At 37.6% G+C, this 18,791-nt stretch overlaps 1 protein-coding gene across 1 annotated transcript in view; it reads left to right on the forward strand.

Annotated features, from left to right (window-relative positions):
- LOC127618708 (SPRY domain-containing protein 3-like) overlaps positions 1-18,495 on the forward strand; it is a 51,377-nt gene extending 32,882 nt beyond the window's left edge. The window contains exons 8-11 of the mRNA XM_052091311.1: positions 6,486-6,543; positions 10,939-11,058; positions 11,240-11,373; positions 14,466-18,495. Of these exons, the coding sequence (XP_051947271.1) occupies positions 6,486-6,543; positions 10,939-11,058; positions 11,240-11,373; positions 14,466-14,600 (447 nt within the window). The 3' untranslated portion in view covers positions 14,601-18,495. The remainder of the gene's footprint in view (positions 1-6,485; positions 6,544-10,938; positions 11,059-11,239; positions 11,374-14,465) is intronic.
- The last annotated feature ends 296 nt before the right edge of the window (positions 18,496-18,791 follow it).

Consider the following 18,791-nt stretch of genomic DNA (forward strand, 5'->3'; position numbering starts at 1 on the left):
CATGAATTAAAATGTTTTATCTTTCTATGTCTTTATTCTTCTAAAACAACTGTTCCTCTGAAACACTGCCTTATTTATACCTTATTGCATCCATATCTACTTTTTCGCCTTGAAATGTCACTAACGAGACATTGAACAAGCACAGTGGAAACAGGAATGTTGTTGCAATATTTTCTTGTATTCCTGTCATTCTGTACATAGCCATGGTCAAAGTAAAGGGTAATTACTCTCAGGCTGGGAGCTTAAGACAGTAAACAACCTGTTGTGTCAACTCGTGCATGGCCACTACACTACTGGCTTCTCAGAGAAACATATTGACTTTTACTTGACATTTTTTGCATCTGTGTTTCATTACATATCAAATACCAGTTAAGCATGGCTGCCTAATTACTGTTTATTCGCCTTGGACGTCAACCCTCTTCCCTGCATCCTGTGTCTGGAGAGACATTTACAAACAATACGGTTGATAATTGTTTAAGCATCAAGTTTGCGTTTGTCACCTCTGTCCGAGTCTGCTGTTTGATGAAGTGCCGCGTGCATTTATACGGAACAAACCGTGGTATGGCGACCAGCCTTGGTAATGACTGGATCTCGGCTGCGGTGTGAACATCAGAGGGGTGAATTATAAGTTATAAATTATAAGACTGCTTTTTGACAGTCCCGGATTCGGTCTGCGTATGACGCAGTTGTGGGAGAAGAAAAGCCGAATTCTTATCTGGGATCAGTGAACCCTCACCCCCTTGGCACGAGGACTGGAGCTGGCCTGTCAGAGACCTCCTCCCTCTTTTTGTAACCATACGAGCATGTACGCATGCATCCAGAATATACACTGCGTTGCTAGGATGCAGGACAAAGATCTTCTGCATTCTAACGAGGGGTGGAGATGCGCACCGGAGCCTCTACGATCACGTCTGCGAGAAGAAATTTGGCCCTTTCACCTACTGAACTTCCCCTTGAACGCCAACTCTTTCCTCTGCTCTCATCCGGCCTCATGGGTTTAGTTTCAGCTGCTGCTTCTTTCCATGGAGCAATCGAGGAAGTGTGATTGTGTGTTCCTTAACCCTTTTTCTGACTTTTGGAACATCCACGTTCCAAGTGGAGTGGAGCACTTGGTCTCCCTCAGTGCTGAACTGTTGTTCAATAGACCAATAGTTCATCAGTACTCAATCCTTTTGAGCTCTTGAGTTGCTCTGTTACATGTTTATTGTTTCACGCTGACAGAACATTACATGAATACCCGGATTGTGGTTGTAAGGGCAGGAACCCTCTTGGCCTAATTTTACGCTGTATGTTGTGCAGAGATGTGCATCTGCCTTCATCGGCAGCTTCTCCACTACTTGTTGACTTTGCCACAGTGTGGAAATGCAGGCAGCTCGAGTATCACACATAAAAGCCCCAGATTGATCTGATAGGGCTCTACCATGGACACATATGCTACTGTTTGTGTTTCTTGGAAGCTCGATGCTCCTCTCTAATGGCTTTTGCAGTCTCCTTAGGGGGGCAAAAACACTGCACAAATGAACGGCTCTTTAACTCAAATGGAGTCTCGTGGTAAATAATTTTATTTGACGAATACACAACTTTTATGTGGGTTGCTGGGGCATGTGGGGTGATTGATAGTTTGTGTGCTTTACATGGCATTTTTAAGTGTCTGTTTTGCTTGTGTGTGTCTTTATACACGGGACACAGATGTAATTATACGCATGTGCGGAATGCGCTCCCATTCATCATGATGTTATGCCGCAGATATAAAATCAATCGAAATTAAGTAATGTTTGCAAACAGTTTACTGTGTCGTGTTTGGTTTAAGAGAGCGGCACTCCATTGTCTCTACATGTTAAGAGCTATTTGTCAGATTTGCCTTAGGTGTTATCATCCGTACCCTGTTTTTGCAAATGTTCTGTTGCACAACTTCGTGGTCTAGTCCTGTTACTCGCAAAGTACTAGTTATAAGATAACACTTCACTGTGCCCAATGAATGGAAAGCAGATTGAGTGATATTAAAATTTTTGTGAACAAGGTTTTGTGGTTTGTGGTTAAATCATTTTTCTTTCTTGGAATGATGTTTTGTGGTTCAAGATTGGATCATAAATCAATCAATTTAAATTACTCTGTCTCTGTTTCCACCTTGTCCTCCTTAGATACACAGATCTAAAGATCTTAACTTTAACCATAACACTGGCCTGAGCCCCATCCTTCTATCAACCAATCCCAAACACAAGATTACAGAAACTCCTGGACATGAAGCTGGTACTAGAGCATTTGCTTCAAGGAAGAGTACAAAGAACATTGCTATTGCCTCTCACTACTGCATGCACATATAACACATATGTTAGCTACACTAAAATAAGTTATTTGGGTGCACCCGATAGTTTCGCAGTCCGACCATACATCGATTATTTTACATGAATGCATCATTATCAGCACTGCAGAAAGGAAAATGTTCTGTATTAAATCACCACGCCCCCGGCAATGGCCCATATTCCAATACGCTGTCTTTTTATTTATTTATTTTATCCTCTTTTCTCCAATTTGGGATGCCCAATTCCAAATACTTTGTAGGCCCTCGTTGTGGTGCAGTTTCTCGCCTCAATCCGGGTTGCGGAGGACAAGTCTCAGTTGCCTTCGCTTCTGAGACAGTCAATCTGCGCTTCTTATCACGTGGCTCATTGTGCATGACACCATGGAGATTCTGCATGTGGAGGCTTATGCTATTCGCCACGATCCACGCACAACTTACCATGCATCCCACTGAGAGCGAGAACCACTGCACTGCGTGCCAAATTATTAGGCAAGTGAGTATTCTGATCATTTCCATGCACATTTTCCAACTCCAAACCATATAAACTTGAATGCTTATTGGATTCAATCATTTTCAGGTGGTATGTATTTGCAATGAGTTAAGGTGTGGCAAATGCGACTAACGCCTTATATCAAGGTGTGCATAATTATTAGGCAGCTTCAAAAGGGGCCAAAAAAGAGATTTAACTGATACTGAAAAGTAAAATATTGTAAAATGCCTTTCAGTTGGATGTAACACTCTTGAAATAGCTAAACTATTTAGGTGTGATCACTGGACAATCAAATGTTTTGTTTGCGAATAGTCAACTGGGGCACAAAAAGCACATGGAGAAAAAAAGGCGCAAATTAACTTTAAAAAACTTGAAGATTTAAACGTGAAGATATCAGAAACGCATTATCCTCCAATGCTACCATATTCCAGAACTGTATCCTACCTGGAGTGTCAAGAAGTACAAGGTGTCAAGTGCTCAGAGACATGGCCAAGGACAAGAAGGCTGAAACACGACCACCACTGAATAAGATACACAAGTTGAAGCATCAAGATTGGGCAAAGAAATAAATGAAGACAGATTTTTTTTATTTTTTATGGACTGATGAAATGAGAGAGAGAGCGAGCGATAGAGAGAGAGTGACTCTTGATGGACCAGATGGACGGGCCCGTGGCTGGATCACTAATGGACACAGAGCACCACTTCGAGTCTGGTGCCAGCAAAGTGGAGGAGGGGTTTTGGTATGGGCTGCTATCATTAAGGATGAGGTGGTTGGACATTTTTGAGTTAAAAATGGACAAACTGAACTCTCAAACCTACTGCCAGTTTCTGGAAAGTACATTCTTTAAGCCGTGGTACAGGTACAAGAAGTCCTCAGCATTCAAGAAGGTCATGATCTTTATGCAGGACAATGCTCCATCACATGCATCCAAGTACTCCACTGTTAGCCAGCAAGGGCCTCAAATATGCCCAAATAATGACATGGGTCCCTTCCTCACCTGAATTAAATCCTACTGAGAACATGTGGGACCTTCTCAAATGTGAGATTTACAGTGAGAGAAGACAATACACCTCTTTGAACAGCATTTGGGAGGCTTTGGTTGCTAATTCAGCCAAAGGTGATCGTGAACAGATCAAGAAACTGACAGACTCAATGGATGGAAGGTTCATGGCAGTTACTGAAAAGAAGGGTGGCTATATTTGTCACTGAATAATTTTGAAAGGCCAAATATTTTATTTAATTGTCATTTTGTGTTACTTATTTGTTGCACCTACTCTAAAAATTGAGAATAAACAATTGAGTTGGGATAAATATTTTTTGTAATTTAGTTGCCTAATAATTGTGCACTTATATATTCCCCTGAGAAAGACAAAATTCACTTTTTCTTTGTTAAACATTCAGGTTTAAGGTTCAGTAATATTTTGGATTGACTGAGAGCATTATGTTTGTTCAACAATAAAATTAATCCTGAGGAATACAATTTGCCTAATAATTGGGCACGCAGTGTAATTTCACCCATGATGAGGTTACCCCATGTAACTACCTTCCCTAGCAACCGGGCCAATTTGGTTGCTTGGGAGACCTGGCTGGAGACACTCGGCACACCCTGGATTCAAACTCGTAACTCCAGGGGTGGTTGGCAGCGCAAATACACTGTCTTAACCAGTGTCTGAAATTGCAGGTATTTCACACAAATATAATCATTCCCGCATGTTCCATTTATGCAGGGAATTTTATTGACACTTTTATTCACTTTAACATGTACTGTAGCTGAGAATTGGTAAACCAATCCATACAGATGAACAAATCAAATCAAAGAGCCTTTCTTTGTATCAAACTATAATTACAGCGTCTTTGCCAATATATTGGCTTTTCCACGTCTCTCTCTCTGTCTCCCTCTCGTGCAGCTTCAGCAGCTCATTGAATGTACATTTGTTGTGTTTAGTGGAAGCGCTCGCTGTGAGGAACAGTTGTTGCATATTTACTAAACTTATAAACCTGTTCATTTGAGTGATGTAATTAAAACTTTTACTTCTGTTTAAAAATCAACTAAGCAGTCAATGTTGCAAGCATGCTATGTTTATATATCGTGGCACTCCCTCAAATAACAGCACCCTTGACAAGAAAGGCAGAAATAGCAAAAATGATTTTGTGTAAAATGCTACCAGAACTACTCAGCTGCATGGTGAAGAGAATCGTCTAGACACCTGTTACATCTCTCATCTCAGTTTCTCTAGAGCTCCATTTGACGTATACAGATATTTAGTCTGTGAATCAGTCAATTTTAGTAAGTGTAGGCTAACAAGTTAGCTGTTAATCAAATTATTCATTGAGTCATACTTTTAATGAAATAATAACCTGTTTAGCAATTATACTGTATATAATAAAGCTACTCTCAGATCGTGAGAGACACATATTTCTGTGTTCTTAGGAAAAATGTGCAATTGAGAATTTCTCTAATTTTGAGACTTATTAATGTACTGTTGAGAACAGTTTTGGCCAAATGTAAAAATTTTAAAACTCAAGTAGGAATAAGTAATTAAAAAGAAATGTTAAAACCTATTATGAATTATTATTCAAAACAATAACTTTTTCCTTTTTTGAGTTTTAAAACATAGAATTTTCTTAATCATAAACCTAGAATCTCCCCTAAACGTTAGCTAGTAATGTTGGACTGTGGATCTAAGCTAGCAGAGGAAAGACACTATGATAAAATCTGATTACTTATTGATTACAGTCGAATGGTCATGAATGGTGCCAATTAGTCTGCACACTAACTGCAATACATGGGATAATTAAGCTTGGCAGTTTTTGAATCTGAGGAATATCCTGTCAGATTTTGCTTCATGTTAACCAAGACATAATTCAGTACATCTGTTGTCATTGTATTTGCGTGTGGAGGAAAGAAGCCATTTTCTTTTTCTGTGTTTAGCAGACGACTTGCCTAAAAAATATTTAAAAAAAGACAAGGCTTAATTTTCTTAATGAAAAATATAACTTCTATCTATCTAGTGTGTGTGTGTGTGTGTGTGTGTGTGTGTGTGTGTGTGTGTGTGTGTTGAATTCTGAAGTGAAATATGACCCAAACATTTATTTATGAGATTCACTCTAAAGCACATCAAGATACATTTATAATGCATTTTTTTATTCATATTTAAAATGATTATTTTTTTACTAGATGTAAATGGGTTTTAATAGTCTCTTCTCATGTAAACAGAAATACAAAAGCATTTTTCCATGGTAGTTAACTCAGTCATTTTCAGATCTTATCCAAATATTGGCCGCAATCCATGTTTTTGCTGGCATGGTTCATCTGTACACAAAAAACGTTACCTTTGAGCTATGTGACAACCCTCTATATATATTTCTTTATAACACAAAACAATCAACTGTGATGCTGTAATTGCTTATGGGTCATAGAATTTAAATGTATTTTCACCACATATATGAAAGTATTGAATGAAGTTGTTGAAAGTGTTTCAAGCTCATGTTTCCAAATTCTTGCATATTTCTTTTAAGTGCTTTTTGCCATTTTCATTATTATTTTTATTATTATTTTTTAATATAAATGGAACACATTGATTTTGGGAAAGTCCATCACTCCCATTGGTGTCTATAAATTCTGGCTGTTGTCTTATGCTTATCTAATTATTAGAATATGGATCTTATTTTTATGTCTTTATCTTTCTCAGAATTACCCAAAGAATAGGCATCCGGGCTGGAGTCGGGGTTCTGTTGCATATCATGCAGGTAAGCTCTCATTTTTCCTCATTTCCATAGTGCTCAGTTGCATGTATACATTGGAGTCAATTATGCAATTCATTTCATCATCTCTGGTTCTATTCCTATCACTGGTCATGCCTGGATTACCCAGAATTCCTGCAGGTGGTGATTTGTATTTGTTTAAGCTCTGTTATTTGGCTTCTCTATATCTTATTTCTTATTGCAAGCCTACACATCTGTGGGCACCATCTCTGTGGTGTGGGGGGCTGGGCCCTGATAAGAGGATTGTAGAGATGAGATAGTCATGCTGATTAGAAGCAGATCCTCTTGAGAATGAATAACCCTATCTCACTCCACAGGTTCCATCTTTCAGAGCAGCTCAAAGGAAGTTGATGTTGGATAAGGTTGTACAAATGCTCAATGTAAAGATTGCAATCTTTACACTCAAAATCTCCCCCATGCCCCTATACCACTCCATAGCAGATTAGTCACCCTGAATGAAACCATATGGTTCTTTGGTGACTCAGAGCCTTTATACCATAGTCAGAATAGCACCATATAAAAAATGTTAGGGGAAAGAAAGTAAGGTTGTAAGGGTCTGTTTAACTGGTTGCACTGTTGTTATGTTTGCTTTACAAAGCCAGCATACTGTTATTCTACAGACATGGATTTTATTTATTGTTTTCGAATCCATTTCTGAAGTATGCCGTATTTCGAATTCAATTTCTGAAGTATGCCGTACTAGAAAGCGTTCTCCAAAATTTCAGTTATCGTGATACCATTCCAGTGTGGATAAGAGGCATAGACATTTTTAGCTTTTTAATGTCATCGTTTTCCGAAGTGTGCATTAATGGAAAGCTTTTTCGAAACACTGTTTTTGGTGGAGAAAAATTGGATGAGACTAGTGTGGATGAGAGGCGTAAATGTAGCGTCCTTTTCAGCATATCGCGGCACCGTTTGTGGTCCATTCTGCATAATTTTCTGATCATTTTAGCACACTCGGTTCTCCTGATGGACAGTCTGCCCCTGATCAGCCTCAAAGTGTGTCGGCCCATCGGGAAAATGCCCGGTATGCCAGATTACCAGTCCAGCCCTGGTGTGGACATGAGCTTAGTTTTCTGTATATTTTCTGAATGATCTTAATTACGTCTTTCCACAGCTGACAATCAGAAATCCTCAAAATCCTGTAGACTTGCATTTACGCCTCTAATCCAGACTACAGCAGGGTTTTCCTCCACCAAAAACTGTAGCTTTCGAAAAGGCTCTCTATAAACTCTCTCCACCATGTGCTTCAGAAAACAATGGCATTAAGAAACTGAAAACAGAGTTTTCAAATGAAAATAGATTAGTGTGGATGTGGCCTGTGACTGTATGTTTGTAATTTCAAACTCTTAACTTTCAAAACGTTCATAGGTAAACACACATAAGACCTTTAAAGGCTGGATTATACTATAAGATTACACTGAGCCGATATTACATACATTTGAATCCTAGTTGGAGGGTAAGAAATCAGAGTTGTGACCCATCTTACACTATGCCATTTTTTTTCGATTTACTGAAAATCTGTAGACTGGAGCTGATTAGCCCCTTATACCAACATGACCAGACTGAAAATTGGGTCTAAAATCAGATTTAAAGTTGTGTAGTGTAACCCAGCCTAAAGATGCGATGTATATTTATCTGTCTGTCTATCTGTCTGACTTTAAGGCATGTTACACTTTTTTAAACTTTCAGACCAATTTGTCTTGACAAATCTAGTTTAAATTCGTGTTCAGCGGATGAAACATTGAAAATGCATCTTTCCAAACAATTTTCAGTGTCTGTCCATTGTAGGCAGGGGTCAAAGATGCATCACATTAAGGGACCTTGAGCATTGTGGGGAGTTTATGCTGCTTTGCTACTGTTGCCAAGTTATTTAAGTTCTCCGAGTTTGGCTGCAATGGTGGAGATGCCTCAAAAAATGTGCTCAACAACACCACTTGTTAATATTATTTTTTAGCTTGGACCGTCATGGATTTATGTTTTCCATAATGTGTCTGATCCATGAAGTTAAGCCAGATCTCAAAGCATCAATTGAGCATCAGTGTTCCACTCTGGTGATGACACCCATAATTACCCAGTGAAGTTATGGAAGATTGCATCTATTTGCAGGTGAATTCACAGAGGTCTTGTATTGCCTTGTAGTCTTCTCAACTGTGAAGACTTGAAATCATCACTCACATCAGGGTGGTGCCATATGCTGCTGTTTGAGGAGTGTCAGACTCTGTTGTCGGCTTGTGCGTTGCTGCATTTATGGTTCATGTCTTTTCTGCGCCTCATTGCGGCACCTGCTGATGGAGGTTTTGGCATTGCCTCAGAGGCAGGAGAAATTATGGGGGTCATGATTCATTGTGCTACCCTGATCTATATGAGACCCACATCTATGACTCATAATCCTGTGAGTCATCCGTAGAGACATGTACGGCCACTGCCAGCGGCATTGATATGTTGCTCTGGGGTCAGTGTCCTCGCTTGCATCATAGCCAAGGACAGCTGGGCTATTTGTATCTCAATTTGTTGGAGAAATGAAGTTTGATGACAGGGTAATAAATTTGTTTGGGATAAACAGAGTAACCAGTCTTGCAGTTTGGAACCGAAGACTTGCGGCAGTAAAAACTTGATCATCACAGCTTATGCGAGCAGGGAATATCGGTGCTCCCCCCCACTTTCTTTCTTATTGCAACAGCTAACTAAGCCAAGTGGGTCGAAAGTTTTTGCAGATTCAGAGCTCCAAATCAGGCTTGTTCATGTCAGATACGGTAATTGCGAAAGTGGGGTGCTTGACTCTTCCCTGTTTAGGTTAATTTAAAGGGAAATACTTGTTGACAATCTGAACAACCAAATAGTTTTTCCATACTTAGCCCTACTTGTTTGCGGAAGCGATCAAGTCATTGCAATCATTCTTAGTCTTTTCCAGACGGGACTCTGAGAAAAGCTCTGTCATTCTAAGAAAACCCTCTCTGCACTCCGGTGTACCATTTCCTGTCAGCTCAGGTGCCAACGGACCTGAAATCTCTACAGCAGGCCTGTTGAGAGAGTGCGCCTAAGCCCTATAGTCTATTTTTAGTCACCTTCCTCTCCCACAGTGTTTGCAAAGAGTGTGGTGTTGGGACCGGGGCCCACATGGGAATCATAATGATACAGTGTCTTCATCTCCCGCCATGTGTTCAGATAGGGATTGTTTAAACGGTATCCTGAACTGGAAACGGGTCCCATGACAACTCTACAAATATTTACCAGCCATGCACTGCAATAGTGTTTTTGTCTACAGGCTAACTTGCCATGTTTTTATTTTACTTGTTCTTTATTGTTGTCGTGTCTTTCTTGACGTCTTTTGTTTTGTTGTCTGTTCAAATACAGAGAGCATGGATTTGTTTTGCTTATGAGTAATTTCGAGAAGCACGAGAACTCTTCACCGCTTCGTCTTGTCAGTTTCTGGATAAAGAGTGTACAACATCTTTGGATCATTAAGAACAAATGTGCAAGGAATGCAGTGCTAGTGTGGAGCTATTCGGGTTCACATCAGACCTTAAATAAGATGTTTCTGATGAAAAGTACACGCTGTATTCTAAAATTCTTTCCGATTTACTTTTGGAATTTTAACCTCCATTTCTGGTCCAAGGCTATATCTGGGTCAACCACAAAAGATGTATCTAAATCCTCTGTGTAACAATTTAATTGCAGGGCAATTATGAGTTTGTTTGATAAATCACTTGAGTTCTTTCCCAAATCTCAACGGCATCAATGCCCATATGGAAATACAGATCTCAGCCAAGTCTTTATGTGATGCTGAAATTTTATTCAAATTCTTTACGGAAGAAAATTCTATACCACCTGTCAAATCCTACCCATTTAGAGCACAACAGTGCCTGTCCACTTTTTCAGCCATTTTGGTTCCGGAAGTATTTTGCTAAGTACTTAAAGGGATAAAATGTTTTAATTCTTTTATCATTGGCTCACCATCATGCCATCCAAAATGTTTATGACTTGCTTTATTCTGCTGAACACAAATGAAGATTTTTAAAAGAACATCTCGGCTCTGTTGCTTCTTACAATGCAAGGGAATGGTGAATGGAGACCTTTTAAAGTTCCAAAAATCACATAAAGGCCACATACATGTAATCCATAAGAAGTGATATAGGTATGGGTGAGGATATGCTATGCAATGTTTAGTTTGCAAAACAGAATTTCATGCTCTTTGTGTTAGATGATGTATACCATATTTCCTTTAATTATAAAAACCTTTTGCATTGATGTTCATTAGTCAAATAGTACATGTTTAATATTATTTTAGACATCACAACAGATACTATGTTATAGTCTATGTAATACAACTATAAGTGAGGAACCTCATGTGAACGATCTGTCCTATCTGCTTCATAGATGATGGGAAGATCTTCCATGGCAGTGGAGTTGGAGACCAGTTTGGCCCACGCTGTTTTGAAGGGGACATCATGGGCTGTGGAATTATGTTTCCTAGGGACTACATGCTGGACTATGAAGGTGAGAGCCCTCAGTTACTTTTCATATTGGCATTCTGTAGGTCACAAGGAGTTTTATAAGAAATCATTTGATTGAAAATACATACTTGTTTCAGATTAGCTGTTGAGCAATGCTTCTTAGGACCATAGCACAAGTTTTTTACTCATAGTCTTGTATATTGCTTAACCTGTCTCTCCATCAGATGAAATTGACGACTGGGAAGCGGTGGATGTACAACCGAAGCAGGAGCGTGTTGAAAACCTAATGTATTTGAATGATGAAGATGAGGAAGAGGGAGACAACCCAGAGCAAGAACAAGAGGGCCAAAAAGTCATGGTAATCAACTCACTCAAATTAACATACACATATTTACCTAGCTATATATATGAGGACATGTCATCGTTTTCTGTTGTTTAATACGTACACTGGCAGCCAAAATTTGGAATAATGTACAGATTTAGCTGTTTCAGAAGGACATTGGTACTTTAATTCACCAAAGTGGCATTCAACTGATCACAAAGTATGGTCAAGACATTACTGATGTAAAAAACAGCGCCATCACTATTTAAAAAAGTAATTTTTTATCAAATCTAGACAGACCCCATTTCCAGCAGCCATCACTCCATCACCTTATCCTTAGGTAATCATGCTAAATTGATCATTTGGTACTAGAAAATCACTTGCAATTATTTAAACACAGTTGAAAGCTATTTGGTTTGTTAAATGAAGCTTAATGTTGTCTTTGTGTTTGTTTTTGAGTTGCAACATTATGCAATAGACTGGCATGTCTTAAGATCAATATTAGGTCAAAAATGGCAGAAAAGAAACAGCTTTCTCTAGAAACTCATCAGTCAATCATTGTTTTGAGGAATGAAGGCTATTCAATGCTTGAAATTGCCAAAAAAACTTAAAATTTCATAAAAAGGTGTACACTACAGTCTTCAAAGACAGTTAAAGGACTACTGGCTCTAACAAGTACAGAAAGAGATGTGGAAGGCCAGATGTACAACTAAACAAGAGAATAAGTACATCATTATTATGATCGACATCAGAGGATGAACTGCTGCCAACTCTAACCATATGACATGGGATACTTCTTATACCATTGCCTGAACCTTGGATTTATAGACCCCACCGAACCTCACCGAAATTACTGGCCGGTTAAACTGCGATGCACCTCACTAATCTCTGCCTACATCACCTCAGTCTATTGATGGACTACACTCTTGAAATGGAATACACAGATTATCAATTCATTGCCAACAAAAGCCTTCATCGGCCAATTAACAAGGACAGTTGCATGTATGTGATCTTCTGCAGTTAATCCAGGATGGACTTCAAAGACATCAGTAATTAATCTTACAGTTCATACAAAATCTTTTGTTTAAACACTGACCCTTAACACTTACATAGTTTAATAATTTTAAACCATGACTTGCTCTATACATAAGTAATATTGGCATTATATTCATAATGTTAACCAGAGGGGAACTGGCCACCACAGTAAGTCTGGTTTCTCCCAAGGTTATGTTTCTCCATTAATCAACATCTTATGGAGTTTTGTGTATCTTGCCACAGTCGTGCCTTCAGCTTGCTCACTGGGGTTATAACAACAATTATTATTTAATTACTTATTTTTAAATACAGTCGTATTTGATCAAACTACACAATGATGACTCTAAGAGCTTATAGACATTACGGTTTCATTTTCTGTTAATGCCTGATTTTCTGTAAAGCTTCTTTGAAACGATGTGTGTTGTGAAAATCGCTATACAAATGACTTGACATCAGAGTCAGTTTGAGAAATAGACGCCTCACATGTCCTCCGCTGACAGCTTCATTGAATTCTACCCGCTCAACACCAGTTTCATGTACAACAGTGAAGAGAAGACTCAGGAGGACTTATGGGAAGAAATGCAAAGAAAAAGCCACTAATGAAACAGAAAATCAAAAAGAAAAGGTTTGATTGGGCAAATAAACACAGACATTGGACAACAGATAATTGGAAAAGAGTGTTATGGATCTTAACCCCATTGAGCTTTTGTGGGATGAGCTAGACTGTAAGGTGCGTGAGAAGTGCCCATCTATGGCAAGTGCTGCAGGAAGTGTGGGGTGAAATGTCACCGGAGTATCTGGACAAACTGACAACTAGAATGCCAAGGATCTGTAAAGCTGTCATTGCTGCACATGGAGGAATTTTTTATGAGAACTCGTTGAAGTAGTTTAAGAAGTTCTGAAAAAAAAAAAATTCAAACTGTAATAGTAAATTTTCATGTTATGAATGTCCTGAATATACATTGTGATCAGTTGAATGACACTTTGGTGAATAAAAGCACCAAATTCTTTCCAGAAGAGCAAAATCTGTACATTATTCCAAACATTGGCCACCAGTGTAAATCTAATCATATTGACTACAGACTAACCTTAACCCCACCTTTACCCCTAAAAAAAACATTTGTATTCCAAAATAAATAAATAGTTTTTCTTCATTTATAAATAATTTTTACCTTGAAGTTACTAAAGGATGGTTTTGTCAGATTTAGCTTCTAGGGATACATTTTTGATGATTGCAGTTTTACCCTACATTTTCTCATTATATTTGACTGGCCAATCAATCATAATTTAATGACTTTTTGTCTGTGGCCCTTTTATCATTTGTGTAATAAATGCAAAACTGTTCTTTTTTTTAACCACAAAAACACAACTCAAACTTGTTACCAAAGACCACAAAGCCTTCGTTTGACAGCTAGACAAATTAATTTTCATTATTATTTATATGTTGTTTTTGATGCACACTAGAGTTGGTTTAACATTTCATTTATCAAGCCAATGATTAATCAAGTCCTCACAGAAGATTAATGCATTAAGGACTCTGAGTGGGACGGTATGCTATTGAGAGCCCTCTATGCAAAACATTGGGCTGCACAACTCCATAAACATGGACTTTCTGGCCGTTGACTCAACATGATTGTTTAACCACAGCATCGTTTGTCATTGGCCCAGAGGGTGAAAGTTAATGTGCTCACTTCCACTCTTATGCAAGAATATTGATGAGTTTGCTGTCAAGCTCACTTGATTCATCATCATCAAACAAGTTTATTAAGGATAAAGGAAAACCCAAATACATTTAAGATTAATTTGCTTTCAGACATTTCTGTCAATCACCTTGGAAATGCTTACTGAAAAATATAAGAACACTAAAACCTTGTCTGTGCTCCAAAGCAGATGTTTGTAGAGCTTTAATCTTTGTTCATCTTGTATTTACGAATCCTCTAAAGTATCCGGAGTTTTGGCCGCTGTACAAGACTGCATTCAGTTTTTTTAGGACTGTTAAACACCATGTCTGGAAATGCTGACTCACTCTCACCCTTTTTTGCTCTCAGACTGTGGAATTGCTGACTCACTGTCGCCCCTATGTGCTCATCTAGGTGTTCTTCACCCGAAACGGCAAGATTATTGGCAGAAGGGAGGTGATGGTTCCAACTGGGGGGTTTTACCCCACCATCGGTATGCTCAGCACTGGAGAAAAAGTAAAAGTTGACCTCCATCCTCTCAGTGGCTAATGAATGCAGAACTTGAATCCATATCCCCAATCCTGCTGTCAGCCAATCGCAACATTTCACTAACCCACCATGCTGAAATTCAGGGACAGAATTGATACACCAAGAAAGAATGGTGGGAACGGTTTATTTATGCTTTAAACAAATACAAAAAGGCACTTGAGAATGCAACAGTGTAACACTTTCAAAGTTTAACACACCCACATAAGTGCATCAGCAAACAGCATTTCTCAGATACTTCATTTCTACTTAAAACTAGCTTAAAACGGTTTACTCTGAGACCATAGAAGGTTATGGCTTCAATATTGGGCTTTCAAACTGTATAGCCTAATGAACGATTGAATGGAATGTTCCAGGTTCAATACAAGTTCACAAGGTCACTCAACATAATTTGTTGCATAATATTGATTAACACAGAAAATAATCTCAACTCGCCCGCTTTTTTTTTCGATATAAAAAAAAAAAAACTGTTACAGTAAGTCACTTACAATGGAAGTCAATGGGGCCAGCTCATAAAAATTAAAATATACATAGTTTCAAAAGTATATTGATAAGATGTAAATATTTTATGTGTAAACATGATTTTAGTGTGATAAAGTCTATGTTCTACTTTATTTGAATGTTATAAAATTGATTACAAGGTTTGTTGGCCTAATGGCATCATGGCAATGAAGTTGTAATATTGATACAACTTTACACAGGTACAGCACAAGGTTAGTGATTTTATTACACTGAAATCATGTTTACATCTTGTGACTATCCTTTTTGAACGGTGTGTATTTTGATGTTTATGGACTTTCATTGTTAGAGCCTTACTGTTACAATGATTTTTAGTTTATATTATGCCACAAATGCTGTCGATTCGGCTGGTATTGATCCTGAAAATTTACTTAAAAAATATTAAGCTCAATGCATATTTTCTCTCTTAGATTAAAGTACATAATTAAATGTATGTATTGGCTGCTATACAAACATATTCACTAAATTGGGAATACAGTTTTTTTTTTTAATCAGAAAGGAATGGAGAACCATCACACCCTAAAGAACCTTGAAGGTGATGAAAGCATATTATGGTCTTTTTATGATTCGTTTTGAATGTCAAATTTAATCAAGAGCCACTTTTGCTCTTATTTCCGTCTCAAAAATGAGTGGTGAAGGGAAGGTGTTCGCCAGTAAACAGCATTAAGTAGTTTCTAAGGCGAGTTGTATCGTCTCCAGTCGTATATCTTATACATTCTTCTGTCATCGGGAAGAATGCTAATCAGCAACTCCAGACCAGATACAGTGCAAGAAAAAAACATAATGCACTGAATAGGCTACTTAAAGTTTTATAAATAAATATCTATGAATGCAACATAACAGATCAGTTTATCTATATTTAGTTCAAGTGGGTTTCTCCAAGCCTTTCTGTAAATTGTGTTCTAAAATTTTTGTTGTGGTTTGTAGATATTTGATCAGATTGTGCAAGGCAGACGCCCCATTGGAGTAGCATTTCATTTAGGGAAAAACATTGAGCTGTTTATAAGCATTTTCTGCTGTAATGTGAACTAGTCCTGTTCACAAATGCCACAAGCACTTTAGAGATGCCTCAAATTACACTGATGGGCAATCAGTCATTAACCTGTTGCCCTCTAGACTTCTAAACAAATGCCATTTTGCACACCTCATTGCAATAATGTTCTACTTGTTCCTTTTACATATCACATATGGGACAATGTTTCATGAATGTACGTTGCCAAATTTAATGTCTGTTTTTGTCACCTTTTAATATGGTTCTCCCTCAACAGGTCTTATCTAAACATTGCATGTACTATTTTGAATGATTTTATCAAACTGCTCAGTTTAAGTTGTAACATATAGATTAGCTGAATGACAGGACATAGGCTAAGTGGAATCCTAGCATACTACACAGTATATACTTGTACACTTGCATTTAAAAAAAAAAGACATGAAGCAAAAAGCAACGATGAGCTTTTCAAATGGTAGGATGCCGCATTGTTGTCACAACATCACACAATTTATCTGTATTTTAGTGCATTCCAGTTATCATCTTTCAGAACATTTGATTAAATCATGAGTTAAGAGAATGTTAAAATCCTTAGATTATGCACATTATATACATAATATATACTACAGAAATGGAGTAGAATGGTAAAATGCTATTTCAAACATACAGTGCATTTACACCCTTATGAAAATTAGCATTTTTACTTTAGTAAAATTGTAGTAACCAAGATAAAATGTGTATATATACTGTATATAATTATAATTTTTATCATTTTGTGTTGCAGAAACTAGTTTTACTTAAGTAATATTAATGTAATTGTTTTTTTTTTTTTCAGTGGTTTTCAGTAGTATCCATATACTAATTATGCTTTTACTATAGTAATTGTAAAAACATGACTGTTGGAAACTTGGTCAATTTTGTTGCTACTATGGTTTTACTACAAATGTCATGTTTAAACTGTTTTTTTCTATAGTAACTATATAGTTCATTATCGGAAGGGTATGCATACAATACGCTGATAACTCCCACTTCTAAAAGTCAGACAATGCAAAAAAACATCCATTTACATTTTAAATTGGGTTAATCTCTGCTTTTGACCTCAAAATGTAATAAGTAATGCGCACGATACTTGTGAGCATTGGATAAGCCAGAAAGACTGCCGGTAAAGGTGTTTACATGCAACGAGAAATCAAGGTAATGGACTAAAATCCACATGCGCCGATCGTTTTATGTATTTAAAGGTGCATACAGTAACTTTTGCCTTTGTGTCATCTATGATCACTGACACCCAGCGGCTTGGATGCAGCACCATATAAAATCAATAGTTTTCAGTTTCAGATGCCAGAAATGTAGTGTTCACAGTCAGCTATGATTACTTTAATCAACGAGTGAAAGTGTCAAACAACAGGACAGTTACTGAGATTAAGTGAGGAGTATTCGACTGGTCATGTGATTCTAACATGGCAGCCCCCGTGTGCGGACCCTCTCCATGTAGAATAAAACAGCTTTCATCAGGTTACCGTTATGACTGGAGTCTTCATGATAATGTGAGTGGTCATGATTTCCTTTATATATTGCAAAATTAAACTTTTTTTAATGAGGAATAAATTACTGAATGCACCTTTAAACCGTTTATGACGTTACCCTGATAAAAGAAAACTGTTTAAGGCGTTTACATTTCCTATTACATAGTGTCGACTTATGCATAATCGGTATAAGATTGTGCATGTAAATGCTCATATATTCTCAAATAGTTGGTGACGGAATAAAGGGGTTTAGATTGTGATTTAATGAGCTTTGATTCACTGATTTGATTTAAAGTCCCTTAGTTTTTATATACTGGTGTATAACACCCAGCATGTTTATTATTTACAGGTATTTTCTTCCATACATTTTTTAATTAAAACATTCAATTAAGCATGGTATGTTGAGTCAGAGTACAATTATCACTTAAGGGAAAGGGTGTCACTAAAGCTTTTCATTTGGTGCTTAAATGCTGCATGGTGAGAATTAAATTTTCATGATCAGACCATTTGACAAAGAATTTCTGTATTCCAGACATCAATTGAATTGCACAGGGAAGCCAAAACCAAATACCTCTTATCAGTTCAGCTTATGCAAATGGCAAAAAAGCCAAGAGGCTATCTAATCCAAATCCTGTGAATTCCTCTGCTGGAATGTGGTTGCTTGATGCATATGAGTGATGTTCTGTTTTGTCACACATTGTAGATGTTGTAGAATTGTAGCATGCACTCTTTTGCTAATCTGTGTACATAATTTATTAATAAAGAATTATTTCTACACAAACTGTACTTGGGCTCTGATGTTCTGTGAAATTCCTTATCTAAATCAAATTTAATGTCTGTAGTAATGCTATTATCCATGGTGGCTGTATCTTCTGATTGCATGCATATTTTCTAATAAACACTTAATTCACAAAAATAGTAGCACTCTTTATTTCAAATTGCAGTAGACCACACACAAAAAAAAAAAAAAACTCCAGAAAACATGAGTTCTGGAAAGTAAGATGTGACCTTGGAGCTTTACAGTGCATGCTATTGGGGACTAGAAATATTTCCCGCACAGTCTGGTTTTCATTCACGTCAGTAATTAAATATGTGCTTACTGTGAAAAGGTACGTCATTACGGCAACTCTCTGTACAGAGTTATTTTGAGGAAACAAACTG

Source organism: Xyrauchen texanus, chromosome 25, assembly GCF_025860055.1.
Source record: "Xyrauchen texanus isolate HMW12.3.18 chromosome 25, RBS_HiC_50CHRs, whole genome shotgun sequence".
Classification (NCBI taxonomy): domain Eukaryota; kingdom Metazoa; phylum Chordata; class Actinopteri; order Cypriniformes; family Catostomidae; genus Xyrauchen; species Xyrauchen texanus.